At 41.2% G+C, this 19,305-nt stretch overlaps 1 protein-coding gene across 8 annotated transcripts in view; it reads left to right on the top strand.

The window, feature by feature from the left end:
- Window positions 1–18,941, top strand: part of PARP8 (poly(ADP-ribose) polymerase family member 8) — a 191,982-nt gene extending 173,041 nt beyond the window's left edge. For all 8 annotated transcript variants that reach the window (XM_077936391.1, XM_077936390.1, XM_077936394.1 and 5 more), the window contains 11 exons: window positions 588–713; window positions 2,348–2,413; window positions 4,503–4,570; window positions 5,860–5,908; window positions 9,212–9,324; window positions 9,612–9,684; window positions 10,479–10,548; window positions 13,166–13,242; window positions 14,361–14,430; window positions 15,905–15,989; window positions 18,401–18,941. In XM_077936391.1, coding sequence (XP_077792517.1) covers window positions 588–713; window positions 2,348–2,413; window positions 4,503–4,570; window positions 5,860–5,908; window positions 9,212–9,324; window positions 9,612–9,684; window positions 10,479–10,548; window positions 13,166–13,242; window positions 14,361–14,430; window positions 15,905–15,989; window positions 18,401–18,503 — 900 coding nt within the window. In that variant the 3' untranslated portion in view covers window positions 18,504–18,941. The remainder of the gene's footprint in view (window positions 1–587; window positions 714–2,347; window positions 2,414–4,502; window positions 4,571–5,859; window positions 5,909–9,211; window positions 9,325–9,611; window positions 9,685–10,478; window positions 10,549–13,165; window positions 13,243–14,360; window positions 14,431–15,904; window positions 15,990–18,400) is intronic.
- Window positions 18,942–19,305: the final 364 nt, after the last annotated feature.

The raw sequence follows: 19,305 nt of genomic DNA, 5'->3' as shown, positions 1-19,305 counted from the left end.
GGCTGCGCAAAGCCTCCACAGGGCAGCAGGGTGAAGGCACCCTGCTTCCCTGCGGAGGCTTTGAAGGCTGTCCCCGAGGCCAGAACAGCAAGAGGCTATCCCAGAAGCCAGATCCCTCTTGCTGTTCTGACTTCTGGGGTTCAGAATTTTTTTCTTCTTGTTTCCTCCTCCCCAAACTAGGTGTGTCTTATTGTCCAGTGCATCCTATAGAGCAAAAAATAGCCTATAGAGCGAAAAATACGGTATTTCCCATGCCGCAGCCCTACTATCCTAAAGTGTTTTTGCCTTGCTGGAATGTATCCTTGAACTCAGATAATGCTGCTTGCTTACTTCATTGGAAGAAAGAGAGGGGTGTGTGAGGCTGTGTGGAAAACTAGTCTGTTGTATATATTTACATTCTTTGCTCTGCTCCCGTTCGCCTCTGGTCATGCTCACCAGTGGAGTGCGGGCTCCTGAAGTTGCCCAATAGAGAATGTATCCCTCAGGCTGAAAAACGATGAATCAGCCATGGGGGAAAGGGTCAAAGATATTATTTCTCGCAAAAAGAGAGAAAGAGAGACTGTGCATGTTTCCATTTTTATCTCCAGGTTGTAGACTTGTTGGTCTCCATGTGCCGCTCTGCATTGGAATCACCCAGGAAAGTTGTCATTTTTGAGCCATATCCTTCTGTAGTTGATCCTAATGACTCTCAGATGCTGGCCTTTAATCCCAGGGTAAGTAATTTCTACATTTTATGGTTTTTGAGTCTAATATGTTTTGAATGTGAATCCTTCTTCAGAGGCACGATGCAATATTCAGAAAAGGTATAGCTTTGTGCAAAAGGATGGATCACATTTGGGAAACAGCCCTTTCTGAATGCTTAAAACAGTGCTGTAGAGCAGTTAGAGAGGGCTGGGGAACCTGTGGTCATCCAGATAATGTTGAATTGCAATTTCCGCCATCTCTTTTCCCTCCATAATATTTTATTAAAGCTTTTACATAATACAATAAGAAACTAAGCTAAATAAAAACAGAGAAAGAAAAAGAACACACAGAGTCCTCTCTCAAAAATAGCTCTTAAACCTTGCTACCAGTAGAAAGTGGTGGACCCTTCTTTCTTCTCCTGGCCTCTCACCCTGGGAGATCTTCACTTCCCAGCCATTTACTCAGGATTCCTCCACCAACCATCCATCGCCCTCATGTGTGTGCAATCTCTGGACCCCAACAATGGCCCAGGGCAGAGGACACCAAAGAAGACAAAACAAAAGATTTATTTAAAAAGATATTCTACCATATGTGGTGGATATGTAGGAAAATACAGGTATTCTGGGAGAGTATACATGCAGAACTGCAAAAAATGCTAAAGATCTCTTTCAATAAAAAACCAGAGGCCTACCTCCTGGGAATAACAGATTTGGATATTCCACAAAAGAGGAAGGGTATCTTTTTATATGCGGCGGCGGCGGCAAGAGTTTTGATTGCAGCAAAATGGAAGAGTAATGAAATCCCCTCTATACAAGATTGGATCCAAAAGCTGACAGAATATGCCGAATTAGATGGTTTATCAGAAAAGATAAAGAATAAATCAAAACAGGAATTTGTTTCTAAATGGGAGGTTTTTAAACAATATCTGAAAAATAAATATAGTAGTTTAAATTCTGTTACAGCATTCGAGGAACTTCAGTATTAGTTGCTAGGTAGATAGAAGAAATTAGATTTATTGAGAATAAGTTTAATTATGAAAATGTGTATTGGCAATAAGTAATATGAATTTGAAATATGGAATAGACGGGAAGTTGGGTCTTTAGTGTTAAGACCAATAGATGTATTATTGTTTGCCAAGAAAATTATGTGTCTATGGTTATTTTTGTAATTTGTGTGTAATTTTGTATTTGTGTTTTTTTTTGTGTGTTTTTGTTGTTGTATAAATAAAGATTTAAAAAAAAGATATTCTACCGGTCTGATGCACAGCTACTCAACAAGGCAGCTTACAAGCAGTGATAATCACAACAGAACAATATAACAATATCAGTGCTATAAAAACCACAACATAAGCATCGCAGACTAAAAATAGAATATAAGGAGCAAATCAGTTATCACACAGTTTTCAACTTAAGTTTTCAATTCTGACAATTTAAAAGCCTCCCAAAATAAAGAAGTCTTCTCAAGAAAAGATCGGCCCATCCAAACCTCATTTGCAAATAGGCAGATGTTTATTATAGAAGATTATCTGTAATGCATGGGATCTATGTACTATTGTACAATGATTCCTGCTCTTTGTGAGTACACTGTTAGGGTTTTTTTAATACTTTGCATTTAATCCATTCATAATCTATTGTGTTTAATCTATTCATTTGTTTCACCATAGAAGAAGAATTATGACCGAGTCATGAAAGCACTGGATAGTATTACTTCAATAAGAGAAATGACGCAGGTAAGCATAAAACTCATTTTGTTCCTTAACTGTTGGTATGTTACATCTGTTTATGAGTTTGCAATGTTGTTTGCGCGGTTGTTTTACTAGAGCTGTACAAGAAAAGCCTATCAAAGTAATAGACTTTGAAAGTCCAGCAAGCTACAACATAAAATCAATGAACCAGAAGGCAGGCGCATAAAGCTCAAATGGAAATGAGCAAGAGTTACACAAAAGTATTTATTTTCAGCGGAGGCTGCTTAGGAGCAGTAGATTGTTCCCACCATCAATGGAATGGAGCAGTGATCAGTGGCTGCTCAGTATATTTGTATATATTTATTTGAATGCAATATGACAGCCAAGCCAAAGCCTTCTAAAGGGCCAGAGGTGAGGGGAGACATTGGATTGGTTCATAGTTAGCTTAATTCTCATTGATGCCAATGGATGTGCTCTGAGCATGGCTCCTCTCTGGATCCAACTCTATTGATTTTGTGATGTTCTGCTGTGATGATGGCTTTACAACTAAAAGTGTGCTTGCTTAAGTAAAAGGGGAGTGGGCTGGGGGTTGTAGTGTGAACTTCTCAATACTCAGTAGAAGCTAGTTTCTGTTATGTCCTTTCAAGCTGTGCCATAAACTTAACAAAGTGAATGCCTTGCCATACACTTCATTAATCCATGAGTCCATAAGAATTGTACGTTAGGAGAGTACACAAGATTGCTCTGGACAGTTCGGTTCAGGTGTTATGCATGATTTGTCATTATTTGCATGAGCAGCAGTAAATCTCAAGGTCACGTGCTCTCTCCTCCCATCTCCTCTATCCACATAGCTGTGAAGGGAAGACTGAAGGTATCCTCTTCCAGTTTTAAACTAATCAGGACTTCTTGTGAACATCCAAAGTCAAGTGCAGGGGAAGCTCAGAAAGACTCTTGTTATCTCTGAACTGGTGGGAACTCTTATTTGTTACGAAGCTGGGATCATAAACCAGGGTTGGATCCTGACTTCTCCAAGCAAACAAAACTAACCAGAGTTCTCACTAATTTATCTGTAAGACAAACACTGGCCAACCTAAACAGGATGTAAAGGCATCTGATCTCCTCACAGTCACACTGGAAGGGAGTGAGGAGCAGCACTTGAATTTGAGACTAAGTGCTGCTACTGTTGTGGTTTATCATTACATCCAAAAAGAGTAAGTGTAGACATAATCTAGTTGCATAGACAACATTTCAGTTAGAATTCTCCTGTAATAATTCTAGTATTTGATTCTTCCCGTGGTTCTCTTTAAACAATTGTGCATTCTTTCCTGAGCATGCTATCTTTACCGCTGTTTTGCAAGGATCCACTCATGTATTTTTGTGAAGGGTTATGAGTCAGTATGAAGCATAAACAAGTGAGCTGACCTTTACAAAACGGGGATAAAGATAGTTTGAGGATATCATTGTGAATGGATCTCTAGGGAGACTGGCTTGATGTCTGAGTCTTACAAGCATCTGTAATGCTTTGAAAGTGAAGCCACTATTAAGTGGTCCTTTTGGTGCGCATGAATTCTGGTTTCGATGATGAGTCTTGGTGAGTTGCAAGTCAACGTGTCATAGAATACAAGAAGAATGGTTTCCACACCAAAAAAGATAGCTCTGTCTACACTTAGCACTGAATTGCTTCCTCTGTTAGCAAGCTCAGGTGTTGAGCGCCAACAGAAATGCAGCCAAAGCAAGTCCATGGGGGGAACAGAGGCTAACAATGCTTTAATCAGAGAAATGTCAAGACTTGCAGAAGTACAAAACAAAAAATCCCTTAAGGTGCATGCAGCCCCCTCTGAAAAATACCCAGCCCAATGAGAACTGAGCATGCTCAGCTGCAGCAGACTATTGAGTGAAAGTTGGAAAAGGAAACTGGGGAACTAGGGCTGGCTAACTGGAACCCTGAACAGATTCCCATTAGGAGGTAAGGATAATGGCAAGATTTTGTTGGGCGATTCCATTTGTTGTGCATATTGGTGAAACCTCCTGCACCTTTTCCAGTGGGGAGAGTTACCAGAATACACCCTAGCTTCTGTCTTCTAGCTTTCAGAATGTTCCCTTGGCTATCTGTAACACTGTTATTATTTCCTAGGCACCTTATTTAGAAATAAAGAAGCAGATGGACAAACAAGACCCACTTGCTCATCCTCTTCTGCAGTGGTAAAGATCTCACTTAGATGGCATGCTAGGTGTTTGATGACATGATTCGTTCTTAGCAGATCCCATTTGTCATTAATGTAGGGCACAATCCATCACCTCCTGTGAGAGAAGATCTTGCCATGTTCAACACAGCCCTTGTTGCAGTGCAGTTTGCCTGACTATTTGGTGTAATGGGAAGTCCATTCATACTTTTTTATCCTGCACATTCAGCAGCTCCACTTCATTCACTGAATTTTAAGGTTGCTTTTTAAAGATGGATCTGGACCATAGAATGGGCATATGACAAGGAGGCGCAGGCTTCCCATTACTCGAAAGGAGTGCAGTTGTTGGGAAAGTTAAAAGCAACCCCATGGGGATGAATCATGTCATTCATTTGTGAATGTCAATTGGAAAAAAAAATTGAAAACGAGCCCCAGAAAAATGGGTTGACTATCCAAAATCATTTCACACCTGTAAATTCTCACTTGTTGCATACACAAGGAGCCCATGAAGTTAAATGCATTTGATACATTAAGACGCTGATTTAACGAATGCATGGTAAAATCCCCATTTCTGCTTGGCAGAATGATACAAATGGCCAAGCTATCTTGGGGTGAGGGAGCCAGACTTTGGGGGCTTTCCATCATCTGTGTGGGCTTAAATAAAATGGAATGAAGGTACCTGCCAGTATTTTTATAGGAAAACCAACCTGATAGTTGGTACCTGTCTTGTTTCATATACAGTGGTACCTCGGGTTACATACACTTCAGGTTACATATGCTTCAGGTTACAGACTCCACTAACCTAGAAATAGTGCTTCAGGTTAAGAACTTTGCTTCAGGATGAGAACAGAAATCGGGCTCCAGCGGCACGGCAGCCGCTGGAGGCCCCATTAGCTAAAGTGGTGCTTCAGGTTAAGAACAGTTTCAGGTTAAGTACGGACCTCTGGAACGAATTAAGTACTTAACTCAAGGTACAACTGTACAGGGACCTTAAGGGCCACCTCTTCCCATTTCTGCCTCCCTGTGCCCTAAGCGTTGAGATAGACGCCCTTCGCTATGCCCTGACTAATGTGAAGGCTCAGCTAATGGAAAGAAGAGAAACGACCCTCTTTGTGTCAGTGCAGAGCAACACTCTGCCCCTCACTTGACAATACCCTCATCTATCAGTGTTTTACTGTTTAGGCAAGCTTTTCCAAAAACAAAAAATTCTTTATATATGATTTTAGTTGTTGCTAGTGATACTTTAGTACTACAACAGTGGGACATCTTTTATATATATATATATATATAATTTATTGTTATTTTCAGGGTTATTTCAAGTAACAGATCACATATTGTGAAGCTACCTGTGAACAGGGTAAGTGTTATGTTGGATCTTCTATAATATAAAATTAAAACACTTTGTGGGGGGGGGCATATTTGTGAATCTATTGCATAGAGATGTAATGACAGAAATGGCCTTATCATACAGGGAAATGGCTTTCCTTAACAGGCAGCAAATTGTTATTTTTATTATATATTTTATTACATTTTATTGCCAGGGAGGGGAAGAGGGGCTTGTGGGATTGTCTTCTTCAGGGGCCAAATAAAATGACCAGTCTTAGATACTAGGCTGGGGGTTGGAGGAGGGAAAGAGAATCATAGAATTGTAGAATTGGAAGGGACCACTTGGGTCATCTAGTCCAACTCCCTGCAATGCAGAAATCTTTTGGCCCAATGTGGGACTCAAACTCATGAACCTGAGATTAAGAGTCTCGTGCTTGACTGACTGAGTTGCTGCTCCACCTCAGGCAACCAAATGTCTTGGGCAGGCAATGAATGCTGGCTATGAGACTGCTTTTTAACATTCAGCAGCCCATCACCCAGTACAATATACACTGAATGCTTCTGAATCCATTGCATCTGGCTATTGGTTTGGTCTTGTTGCATATTCAACAAGTCCTACTGATTTCAAAGGAATGCTCATGTATGTGCAGCCACAGATGTTCAGACTAACCTCTGGCCTGTTTGCTAGATGTTCATCCTACTGCTGCTATCAGGGAGCTGACAAGGAGAACAGGGCATTTACTTCCAGTAAACTTGCAAACGATTGTGCTGGAATTGGACTGAGGAGCTTCATATGAAAATAACTAACTAAATAAGCAATTAAAAGACAGTCATTAAAATATTTAAAAGTCAAAATCCAAAGACCATTTAGCACCTGTTCAGTTCCAGCCACTACAAGTCAATTCTTGAAAGATTGGCAAAATTGGAACATCAGGAAATGTCCAAGCGAGTGAGTTCAAGAATTATAGTTTCCTCCCTGCCTGCTCTCATTATAGGCATGAGTTATATTGCAAAATAATGTTAGACCCTTCCAAGAGCCTTTAAAATGAATGCATTTGACTGTGTTTACAGCTGCAATCCTATACACCCTTACCTAGAAATAAGTCTCAGTGGACTTAACAGAACTCATTTTTTAGGAGATGTGTGTAGGACTGTTCTGATAAGTCCCATTTATTTCAGCAAGACTTAGCCATGCTTCACTTTTTCTGGGCTGCACTCCTGATAAATAAATCTCAAATAGGCAGTCAGTTGACTTCAGAGGATAGAACAAAATGTAATAGATGAAATGTTCACTTAGGCATGTAGGCTCCAATTTATTTTGATGGGTAATAACTGCATTAAAGCCATCTCTGTGCAGCCCACTGTTAATTAAATGTCTCGGAACAAGCCGTGTTAACTTAGATCATCTTATGGATTATTGGCTCTGTCTTTCAATATAAAGTATTCCATCCACCATCTGATAGCACTGGGTGATGACATGATAGGTTGGATGTAGAAATGACAATGGATTTCGGAAAGGTTTGAAGTACAAACTTCCCCCACCAAAGTTTGGAAATCTGAGCTCCGTTGTGAACAGAGCCCAAACTCCCACCAAGCCAGCCAGCCACTGCTGCTACTTTCCACTGTCTCCCTGTGTCAACTTATTCTTCTAGGTGATGGGGAAACCAGATTTCTCAAGATACCATACATACATTGTAGGACTCATCTTTAAAGCCTAAGTTCTAGTAGGTTCATGAGCATCGTTTTCTAGTGGAATTTGTTGGGCAGAGATCTGGAAGACCCACTCCTTCCCTACAGACCTTGGTATTAAGATCAGGAGAAAGGAATGCTCTTGGTAGTATCACTGCTCTCAGAATTTGGGGTGTGTTGTGTTTTTGAATTGCTCTTACCTGCCCTTGGACTTCAGGGCAAAGAGTGGTTAAGAAATCATCATCACTATCTTTTTTAAAATTAATTAATATTTAAATTAATATTTTTATTGATTTTTACAAATAATTTCCAAAAATCATATAACATACTTTCTTATCTTATACAATGTTTGGGACTTCCATCAACTGCATCTGAAGATTTTCCAGTCTTTATTTTTGGTATTACATTTAATACTCCTTCACTAATAATTCTTATCATAGTTTTCTCTGCAATATTTCGCATAGTCCTCCTTACAAAACTTCTTGCAATCCTACTAGCATAATCTGTTGATTACAATTGCTTTTCAAATAGTTCATATATTTACTCCAGTCCTCTGAGAATCTCTGATCCCACAGGTTTTGAATCCTTCCTGTCATCTTATCCAATTCTGCATAGTCCATTCATTACGTCTGCCATTCTTCTTTCATTGGTAGTTCTTTTTGTTTCCATTTCTGTGCCAAAGAAATCATCATCACTATCACTTCCGTATATCTCCATGCCAAATCCATTAAATTAAGGGTCATGAGAAATGGCAGGTCTTGTGCAATTCAGCAGGCAACAATGAACTCTCCGTGGTGACATTCCTGAGCATGCTCAGGATGATCCAGGCTAGAAGGAAGAGGTCTGCAAGGTGTCTGCTATAATAAGTGAACCTTCTTTCCCCCACTATGTGGCAGTGTAAGGTTGCTTTGAAAGGACTGGGAGAAGTCATTGGCATATGCCCCCCAAAATCTGGTTTTTAAAAAGCTTTCTCAGAAGAAACCAGAACAACTTAGAAAGTCCCAGGCTTTTCTTCTGAGATGTTTTGCAGAAAACTCAGAAAAGCGTAAAGCGAGTAGGACAAAGTTCACCCATCTTTAGCTGCATGCCTTGTCACAGTATAAATGATGTCATGGAGAATAGGAAAACACAAGAGGTATTTTCCTTTTTTTCCTTGTTAGATTTTTTAAAATCTCCAAACTCAAGTTTTTTTGATAAGCTGAAAATAAAATGTTAGACGTAGGAGCTATGTGATTGTTATATCTAACTGGGTATTTTTCGGAGATTAGACTGTGGGTTATGGGAGTCAGGCAAGGTGAACCCTGAACAGTTTTCCTGGCTGAACTCCCATCTCAAACTCCCGTTGAATCAACTGCTGTTGGCTTTTCTTCAACAAAAAATACAGGTATATGGTTCCAAGCATATTTTTCCTCAGGAATAAATAGCAATCAAGGGCAGGGTGGGCAAGTAAACAGTGCAAAGGAGAAGGAGTTAAGGGCCACAGAACTAATTGCATATCAGGGATGAGATGTTGCTTTGATCTTTTAGCTCTTGTTTGCAGGTCCCTCATTTTAAGCCTAGTTTGACCCTTAAAAATATGTTTACACTTGAGAATTAGAATATGTCACTAACCTCCCTTTGCTGGTTTGTCCCTATTCTTTTTCAGCAATTGAAGTTTATGCACACCCCACATCAGTTTCTTCTGCTCAGCAGTCCACCAGCCAAAGAATCCAATTTCAGAGCTGCTAAAAATCTCTATGGAAGTACCTTTGCATTTCAGTGAGTATCCAAAGCTGCAAATTTTTAAAAAATCACCAGTATGAAATATTCTGAAAAGCATAATTTTCTTCTTCCAGCACATGGTTTTAGAGCAAATGGCTAGTTTTATTATTTATTGACTTTTTAAAATTTCATCTGAAGATCACAGGGCTGTTTGCATCATAAAAAAATACAAATTGAGAACACAAAATGCATAATAAAAACAAAAACTAAACACATTGTTTTTCATTTTGGTTTCTCCATGACAGTACTAATTTCCTCTCTCTGTGTTTTTCCCCCTCTGAAAGTGGGTCACACATTGAAAACTGGCACTCTATCCTGAGGAATGGCTTAGTAGTTGCTTCCAATACAAGACTGCAGGTAAAAGTAAAACTGGAGAGGAAAATATATGGGTTGTTTATTAAAGGCAGCTTTGGGTGCGAGACATTGAAGCTTATAAACAAGCTTATAAACAGCATTCCTTATCTGGAAGAAAGTCTCAATAAACTCAGGGATCTTTATTTCTGAGTAGACTTGTATAGGATTGAATTGCAACACAAAGTAGATTCCAGACAGACAAACCTCCCAGTTGTTTTGGGGCTACAACTACTACCCTTGACCTTTGGCTCTTCTGGCTGAAGTTGGTGGGTTCTGGCATCCAAAAACTTCAAAGGGGCCACAGGTTTCCCACCCATAATGCATTGCTTGGTGTGTAGAATTTGCTGTGGCAGATGTAGCAATGGCCACCAACTTTGATAGCTTTGAACAGCTTAAGCAATAAGGATAAGGGTATCAAAGGAACATACCATAGATCAAGTCAAAAGATTATTCCAGCTAGCTTAGCAAGGCCTGCACTGAGTAAAAGAGGCTGTGCAAGATTTCAGACAGGGTTCCCTCCCAGCCCTACCTGGAAACGGCAGGGTTTGAACATGGGACCTTTTGCATTCAAAGCAGATGCTTAACCACTGAGCTACAGGTCCTTTGGGTACAGCTCTCTATAGTCTTAGCCATTATAGCTAACAGCAGTTCAAAGACTGTATACCACTGAATACTAAATAAATTGAGAGTTTGAGATGAGACTAAAACAATTCAAATGTTGTATGCTCTTATTCTGCAGCAGGTCTAAGAACTGTACCGATTTAAGAATGAGCTAAAAGGTCCTTGTTTTGTTGCAGCTCCATGGTGCAATGTTTGGAAGTGGAATCTACCTTAGTCCATTGTCAAGCATATCTTTTGGTTACTCAGGTGATGTTTTTAAATCTCTCTATGTGCAGAGGGGAGTGGGATATGACAGAGTGAATGTATTTTTAAAACAGAGAACCAAATGCCTGCTGAATTAGCCTGTGGCAACTTTCCTCCTCGTTCTATATATGGCTCAAGGCTGTGCCTGTTGCAGAGATTAAAAAATGGAGGAGGGAGGAGGAGCAGGAGTGGAAGTCAGATAGTCAATATCTCACAGGAAGACTTTGTGGAGGCTGGAAGTTGCTGCAGTTTTCTGGCCCAACAGAGGGAGTTGAATCCAACTAAATTATTGCATGTGTGGAACAACTTTCACAAGCCCAGTGGTATTAACCCTGCTTTCCTTTATTGGCACACACCCCGCACTGCCCCCATATCTGCTCATGCAGATTTGAGGGACCTGCAGGGGGAGCAGATGGTTGCAAAGTTACATTGCACTCAGTAAAGTTGTTCTGCCTGCACAACAGTTTGGTTGGATACAGCACAGGGCATATATGATCTAGATTTCACAATGCACACTGGGTTGCAGACATATAGATTCACAAAGGGCCATCCTTGCTAGGATACACCTGGTACCTTTTCAAGGATATGCAACATACTGGCAGCAGCCCCACAGTGTGGTCTCCCCGGGGAGAGAGGCAGGAGACAACTAACACTCCCAGCTTACACAGGCAACAATTTCATCATGGCTCCAAGCACCAAATCAGTCCATTCACTGGTCCATGCTTAGAGGTGTGTCAAGCTCCATCTCATGTCACAAGAACAGGCGTAGACGTGACCAAGCCACCAGTTCCCCCAGTTGGCTCTCCTCCCATGTACCCTCCAGCCAGTTGGCTGCGAAGAATTGGTTGAATAATGAGCCCTTTGCCTGGTGGAATGCTCTGTCGCATGAGACCAGGACCCTGCAGGATTTAACTTCCTTCTGCAGGGCCTGCAAGGCAGAGCTATTCCCCCTGGTTTTCATTTTGAACTTAGCCTGATCTTTTATTCCCCTTCCTTCCCTCCCCCTCCCCTTTTTATGAAGTTTACCCGCTCTGGGATCCCACAGCTAATTCTCCCCTGGTCTGCTCACTGGCCCAAATAGGACTAATTTAGCCAGCTAGCCCTGGTGATCATCTAATGTTTATTGGATGAATTTCCCCCCTAAATTGGTTTTTGAATTCTGAATTTATTGTTATTCACGTTTTATAATGTATGCTGCTTTTTGTTGTATCAATTAAGTGTTTTAAATTTGTTCTTAGCTGCCCTGAGCCCGGTTTTCTGAACTGGGAAGGGTGGGGTATAAATAAAAATTTATTATTATTATTATTATTATTATTATTAATGTTTCACTTGTCTTCTGCAGTTTGGTTTAATGCCTTCCCCACTCATACTGAACATGCCAGCTGTGACCAAAAAAAGTCATCTGCCAGATTGTCATGTAAACCCCAGGAGCATTTACAGCAATAGTTTGGTGGAGAGAGGGAATGTATTCCTAGGTGTAGGAGATATCGCTGTGCCCTCCCAGAAAATCACTGCTTACTTCCAAGCAGGTGACTGATTGGGTGATAGGCTAATCCCAAACTGCAAAGTCCAGGGGAGGTGGGTAGGATTTTTTGCTGCAGTGGGAGGGGAGACGGCACCTGCCTCCCACATTCCCAATTTTGTCTTTGTTGCTAATTGATTTGGTGTCCACCACAAGAAAAAGCATACATATCAAAAGAGAACATCTCATTATCCATATGGTAGTGTATTTGCTTTGCAAATATTTATAGTAAAACAATAATCCTTTAAAAAATCCAAGGCGAGCTGAAATGAAACGAAGTATTAGTTATCTACTAGCTATAAAACACTGAAAATCCAAAGCAAAAATCCATAGGTTACAGAGGGATTCCAGTTTGTTCCGTGACTGTTTTCCCCTTGTTTTAATATAATGTGGTTAATTTAGCTACCCGAGCAAATTTGCAGGGTCCCCCCCCCACTATTTACTCCTTTATTGTAATCTCCTTTATTGTAATTTTATTCTGCTGTTGGCCCCCCAAAAAGCCATATCCGTAGCTGTCAACTTTTCCCTTTTATTGTGAGGAATCCTATTTGGAATAAGGGAATTTCCCTTTAAAAAAGGGGAAAGTTGACAGCTATGGCCATATCTCTGTGCATGAAACACAACTCTCTTAGACTCCTTTCTGATAAAATATAGTTTTGAAATCCCTGAAATAAAACCATGCAGAGCAATCCAAACCCCCAATCTGCCATCTGAGGGGGGATGTGGGTTTGGCTGTCCCTCCACCCAGCCCTGGCTGGCCCTGCTGGTGGGGGGAGCTGCACTGCTGAAGGGTGCTTCAATGCACCTGCACCAAAGGTGGGCAGGCAGGCGTTACTACGTATGGCAACACTGCTGGTGATGGTCAGTGGAAAGCCCTGAAGCAGGAATGAGACAAGGACTGAGCCAGCACAGGTTGCAGAGGAGATTGTACCATCTCGGCTGGCAGCATAGAAAAGCGCTCAATTTACCAGGATTGTCAGCTGCTGGAAAAAAGAATCAGCTGTAACATCCGTGTCTGCATGCACTCTCCATTTATATGAAGTGGAACATCTGACATTTTACGCACCAGTATGTCTGATGTAAATCTAATGTCTTTAGGGATGAACAAGAAGCAGCAGAAGGTGTCAGCGAAGGATGAGCCTCCTTCAGGCAGTAAAAACAGCAATGTGTTACAGGTAAAGAAATATATGAAGCATTTCTAAAAGACATTTTAGTTTTATGTCCTTGCTAGCTCAGGGCAGGTACTGGAGATGAGGCTTATTTAGCCCCAGAGCATTCATGTGCACATGAGATAGCGGTGATGGAGGAATCCATAAGGGCATTGCATTGGCAACTGAGAATTCTACAAGAACTGTTTTCTGTGTCAAATAGTAAGTTGTTGGACTGCCGTTCCTCTGTTGCAGGGATGGGGAACCTGCGACCCTTCATAAGTTCCTGGACTCCAGCTCCCAGCATTCCCAGCCACCATGGCCAAATATCAGGCATGATGGGAGTTGTAGTCCATCCAGTCAGATGAGTGGTATATTATTATTATTATTATTATTATTATTATTATTATTATTATGACAACAGGTTCCCCATCCCAGTATTGTTGCCCTGTGCTCTATGTTGGCACTAACAGACATAACTGGTATATATACAACTCCACAGGATGGGCTAATAAGAGTTCAAATATCTCATGCTTGATTGGTAATCAAAAAAGATTTACACTGTCACATATATTATCCTAATTTGGATTCTTTCATTCATCTGTCAGCAAATATATGTCTCTTGTAAGGAAATTTTTCTGCTCTCCTACTGCTAGGAGAAATTTGGTCTGTTATTAAACCAAGGATTGAACTGATAGCTATGAGCAATATTACAGAGAATGTTTATAGATTTGCCAGAACAGTAATGCTATCAGTACTTCTAGCAAAAATATGTCAACCGGACCTATTAATAACTCCTTCATTGGCCAACATTGTTTTTTTTTTTAAAAAAAGCACTGTACCACTGGAACAGAGGAAGCATTCTTAAAACCAAATCAGACCATTAATTTAGTTTAGTACAGTCTACACTGACTGACAGCAATTGTGTAGGGATCCAGGCATCAGCCATTCCCTGAGGTACCTGGGGATGCCAATGGGGATTGTACCTGGGGCATTCTGCATGAAAAGCAGTTGTTCTACTACTGAGCTGCAGCCCTTCCTCAAATTGCTTTCTTTTTGGAGCACAACTTCATATTTAGTAACTATTTAGTCAGTGATCCGTATTTAGTATAATTTTGTCTTCCAATGTTTGCCTTCCCTTACAGTCACAGAAAAAAGGACAGCAGTCTCAGTTTTTGCAAAGCCGGAACTTAAAATGTATAGCCTTATGTGAAGGTAAGCAAGAAGAACAATAAAGACAAGACAGGTCTTCTTCCCGCAGTCAGAATGAAGCAACTACACCTCAGACCTAACTTGGTTGCATAGTGACATCATTTCCTCTTCACAGGAAGCCTGGGAATTGTGAAGGGGTGGTAGGGTCTCTAAACAGAGAATTCTCTACAGCTGGTTTGAATTCTGCAGCTGCTTAGAATGGATTTATTCCATCTTTTTTGGTTCCATTGTTGTCTTGTGCCTACCCCCAGTTCCTTGGTCTCCAAGGCAACAATAGTTTCTTCTGAATCACCTTGATTGAAGGCTGTGGTGCAAAAAGTTACCTCAATTGGTCCATCACCCTCATACCTGGCTACCCATGGATTTAAAAGAAGCCAAATCAATGATTAAGCAGAGGCGTCTGGATATAGGTTTCCAAGGGATCTTGTTATCCCAAGTCACTGGAGATACCATGCCATACTTGGGGTGGTTATCTATTCCTAAACATAGGAAGACTTTTTCTCAGGAAAAGTTTAATGATCTCCCCTCTAATTTCTTAGATGGCAGATATAATAAAATCTCCTGTAATAATGTTGAGGTGGATTCTTTTCTTGCATGTCCTTTTCTGTTATAACTTTCATCAAGGGGCTAGGAACAATCGGATATATTCACACAGTCCATCCCTGATCACTCCTCTGACTCTCTTCTGATCACTTTGCTTCAAGGCTCTATTGAATAAGTCAATCACAGAGCAAGTAGCAAAGTTTTGGAATACTTCTCATGACTGCCTGACATATGCACACTGTCTAGCATTTTAAATCAGTGTTTTTAGCTGTATTTACATTTTTATTAAGAGATGCAGTGGCGCTGTGGAGAGAGCACTTAGGAGAGAGCACTTTAGCCTCATAGATCTAAACCACACACACCCAACCTGGTGTTTTGGGCAGCAACTCCTTCATCCCTGACCACTGGGCATGCTGGCTGGGGCTTATGGGAGTTGTAGTCTAGCAGGTGGCACTGTGGTCTAAACCACAGAGCCTAGGGCTTGCCGGTCAGAAGGTCAGCGGTTCAAATCTCCATGACGCGATGAGTTCCTGTTGCTTGGTCCCAGCTCCTGCCAACCTAGCAGTTTGAAAGCACGTCAAAGTGCAGTAGTTAAATAGGTACCGCTCCGGCGGGAAGGTCAATGGCGTTTCCGTGCGCTGCTCTGGTTTTGCCAGAAGCGGCTTAGTCATGCTGGCCACATGACCCGGAAAAACTGTCTGCGGACAAACGCCGGCTTCCTCGGCCTGAAAGCAAGATGAGCATCGAAACCCCAGTGTCGTTCGCGACTGGACTTAACTTCTAGGGGTCCTTTACCTTCACCTTTACTTTTACATTTTTATTAATGTCATCATTTGTGCTTGTCAGATGTTTTAAAACGCTTTAATGGTCTGTTGACCGCTAATAAGGAAACTCAGCAGGCATTTTGTCAATATTTTTTCTCTCTTCTTTATAGTGATAACTTCACCTGATCTGCACAAACATGGGGAGATATGGGTAGTTCCCAACACTGATCATGTGTGCACGAGATTCTTCTTTGTGTAAGTACAGAGGACTTTCAATTGTATGTTAAAAAAAAGTTTACTGCTTTGTAACTTTCATAACTTGCTATTCTTTTTCTTTTTAAATAAACAGCTTGCTAAAATAAGATAGGATGCAACCTGCCTGTTTTCCCAATCAACAAAGTGCTTTGGGCTTCACTTAAACCCTTTGAGCAGGCCTAAGCCTTTAGTGCTTTTCTTTTCTTTTCTCTTTTCTTCTGTTCTTTTTAAAAACATGAATATATTTTTATTCACCTCCAACTTTCCTCCCTCCAGGACAGATCAATCTAATCAAGTTTGTCAAAGTCCAATCTGTGATTTTGGTAGCTGCCATTCTTCAGGGTTATCAGTAAAGTCTTTTATAAAAGGAAGCCATACTTCCAACAAAATCATCTAGACCATTTGTATTATTGAATGTGTGTAATCTCTTTGTTAATTTTTCTCATATATCAATAGACCATAAATTCTGTTTCCAACAAGAGATACACAGATGTTCCCATCCTTTCCAATTCTGTACCACTAGTAGGCATTCTGCTACTAAGAGAAAAGTAATTATTTCTTTACTGCAAAGGTTAGATTGCCCTTCTTTAAAAATAGTTAACACATTCTAAATTTGGGGTACATTACACATGTTGACCCATAATATAGCTCATTTCTGCAAATACCCTCTGCCCAAAGGGCTTTATATGTTCACACATCCACCACATGTGAAATGTTGTACCTATACTATTGCAGGGTAAAAGCCTCAGCGCCTAGGGCTTGCCGATCGAAAGGTCGGCGGTTCGAACCTCTGCGGCGGGGTGCGTTCCCACTGCTCGGTCCCAGCGCCTGCCAACCTAGCAGTTTGAAAGCACCCCCGGGTGCAAGTAGATAAATAGGGACCGCTTACTAGCGGGAAGGTAAACGGCGTTCCGTGTGCGGCTCTGGCTCGCCAGAGCAGCGATGTCACGCTGGCCACGTGACCCGGAAGTGTCTCCGGACAGCGCTGGCCCCCGGCCTCTAGAGTGAGATGGGCGCACAACCCTAGAGTCTGACAAGACTGGCCCGTACGGGCAGGGGTACCTTTACCTTTTATACTATTGCAGAATCTCCAGTAGTTTTACTAATCTAGCTACACTGCAATGGCGTCAAATGCCATCAGTGTAGTAGTTTAAAGGTATTTTCTCAGATCCGAGTTGATACTGATTTTAGTGGTTTTTTACCCCGCAAATTATTCCAAGCTACCTCTGCAATCTCTATCCCTAGATCAGATTCGCATTGCTGTTTCACAGAGCTACAGTTTCCTAGGATAGTGGTTTTCAAACTGTTCTGGGGACAAGGGACTGCTGATACATCTCTTGCCAAAGGGTGCAAGGGACTGGCGGGGGTGGGGGGAGCCTAGGTACAACTCTGCTTCCACCACCACCCAGCTAACACAAGAAGTTTGTTACAAATTCTTTATTGAGTTGATCATGGGAGGCACGACCAAATGATAGCTTGCCCACCACTTACATAACATCCCCAAATGCATATTAAACGTTTGGATAAAATACTTAAAAAAAATATGTGTGTTCTGTTAGCCTTTGCTGTAGTTCCTCCTTGCTTCTCCACTTCCCAGCCTCACTACAGTGGTACCTTGGTTCTCAAACAGAATCTGTTCCAGAAGTCCATTCAACTTCTGAAAACATTTGGAAACCAAGGTGCAGCTTCCGATTGGCTGCAGGAGCTTCTTGCACTCAATCGGAAGCTGTGGAAGCAGAGTTGGACGTACATGTTCCAAAGAACGTTCGCAAGCTGGAACACACACTTCCAGGTTTGCGGCATTCAGGAGCCAAAACATTCGAGTCACAAGGCATTCAGGATCCAAGGTATGACCATACTGTAAACCTCCAGAAACCAGAAGCATGGCACAACTCCTTCTCAATGCAAACCATATACAGCAGGAGTAGCCAATGTGGTTCCCTCCAAATACTTCTGGACTCGAACTCACTTCATTCCTGGCCATACTAGTTGGGGCTGATGTGAGCAGAAGTCCAACAGCATCTAGAGCATGGGTAGGCAAACTAAGGCCGGGGCCAGATCCAGCCCAATTGCCTTCCAAATCTGGCCTGTGGTGGTCCAGGAGTTAGCGTGTTTTTACATGAGTAGAATGTGTTGTTTTATTTAAAATGCATTTCTGGGTCATTTGTGGGGCATAGCAATCCGTTCATATTTTTTTTCAAAATATAGTCCGGCCCCCCCCACAAGGTCTGAGGGACAATGGACCGGCCACTGCTGAAAAAGTTTGCTGGCCCCTGATCTGGAGGGCCTCACTCTTGCAACTCCCCTTATTCAGGTGGAGGATCACACTGTTTCTTGTACTGTGGAAAGTTCCGAAATATTTTTTTAAAAAAATAATTTTGTGCACTTTTCTTTCTTTCTTTCTTTTTTAGCTATGAAGATGGCCAAGTAGGAGATACAAGTATAAACACTCAAGAGCCAAGCATTCATAAAGAAATACTCCGGGTCATTGGTAATCAAACTGCTACTGGTTAAAAGGACCACTCTTAACTCCTTGATGTGATTTGGAAGCCTTCCTCAGTCTCAAAGCTGGATTTTGAACTGAAGAAGAAATTTTGGGGCGGGCGGGGAAACAACCCTAATTTATTGTTATTCTGAACAAGTTAACCCTTTGAATACTTTTTCTTACTTAGCATTTCTTATCACACCGGGGAGAGGGGGAAATTAAACCTGAAAGGGATCTAAGCAAACAACTGTAGGAACACAGAGTCCATTGGTACAAGACAGCTGATAGTCAAACAGACACTTCGGTTGTTCACAATAAACAGAATTTGAAAAGGAGTTTTGTGCTGATATTTTTATATTAAAGACTTGAATTGGATCATTTTAGTACTGTATTACCTGTATTTTAAATTTACAATGACTGGAACAGAAAGTCTTTTTATAAAACAAATAAACAAAAGTGGAAGCCTACGTAGTACAGGATATTTTGCAATAAGTAGAATATTCACATTTTAATACACCATAGAAACTGGTTACCTGGAATGTAAAAAAAAAAATAAGTGGGGAAAAGTTAGCTGTAATATATTCATTCTGCTATATACAAATCATGTACACGACCCACAATGTTACAGGAAAGGGACTTTTCTGTCGTGCTGACATATGCCAACATGAAAATGATTATTTTGCTGATGATCAGCGTAAGGGTATGTGCTTGGTTCTGCGCGCTTTTCATTCCTTTAGGTGCAGCTTTTGGAGAAAAAGTTCCCAGTGGATTCAGCCCGATCATCCTTCTTTCATTCATGTGAAGATGGTCGACTAAGTCCTTCGTGGATTT

The sequence above is a fragment of the Podarcis muralis genome, chromosome 11 (genome assembly GCF_964188315.1).
Source record: "Podarcis muralis chromosome 11, rPodMur119.hap1.1, whole genome shotgun sequence".
In the NCBI taxonomy this organism is placed as follows: Eukaryota; Metazoa; Chordata; class Lepidosauria; order Squamata; family Lacertidae; genus Podarcis; species Podarcis muralis.
This window is presented reverse-complemented; position numbering and strand designations above follow the sequence as displayed.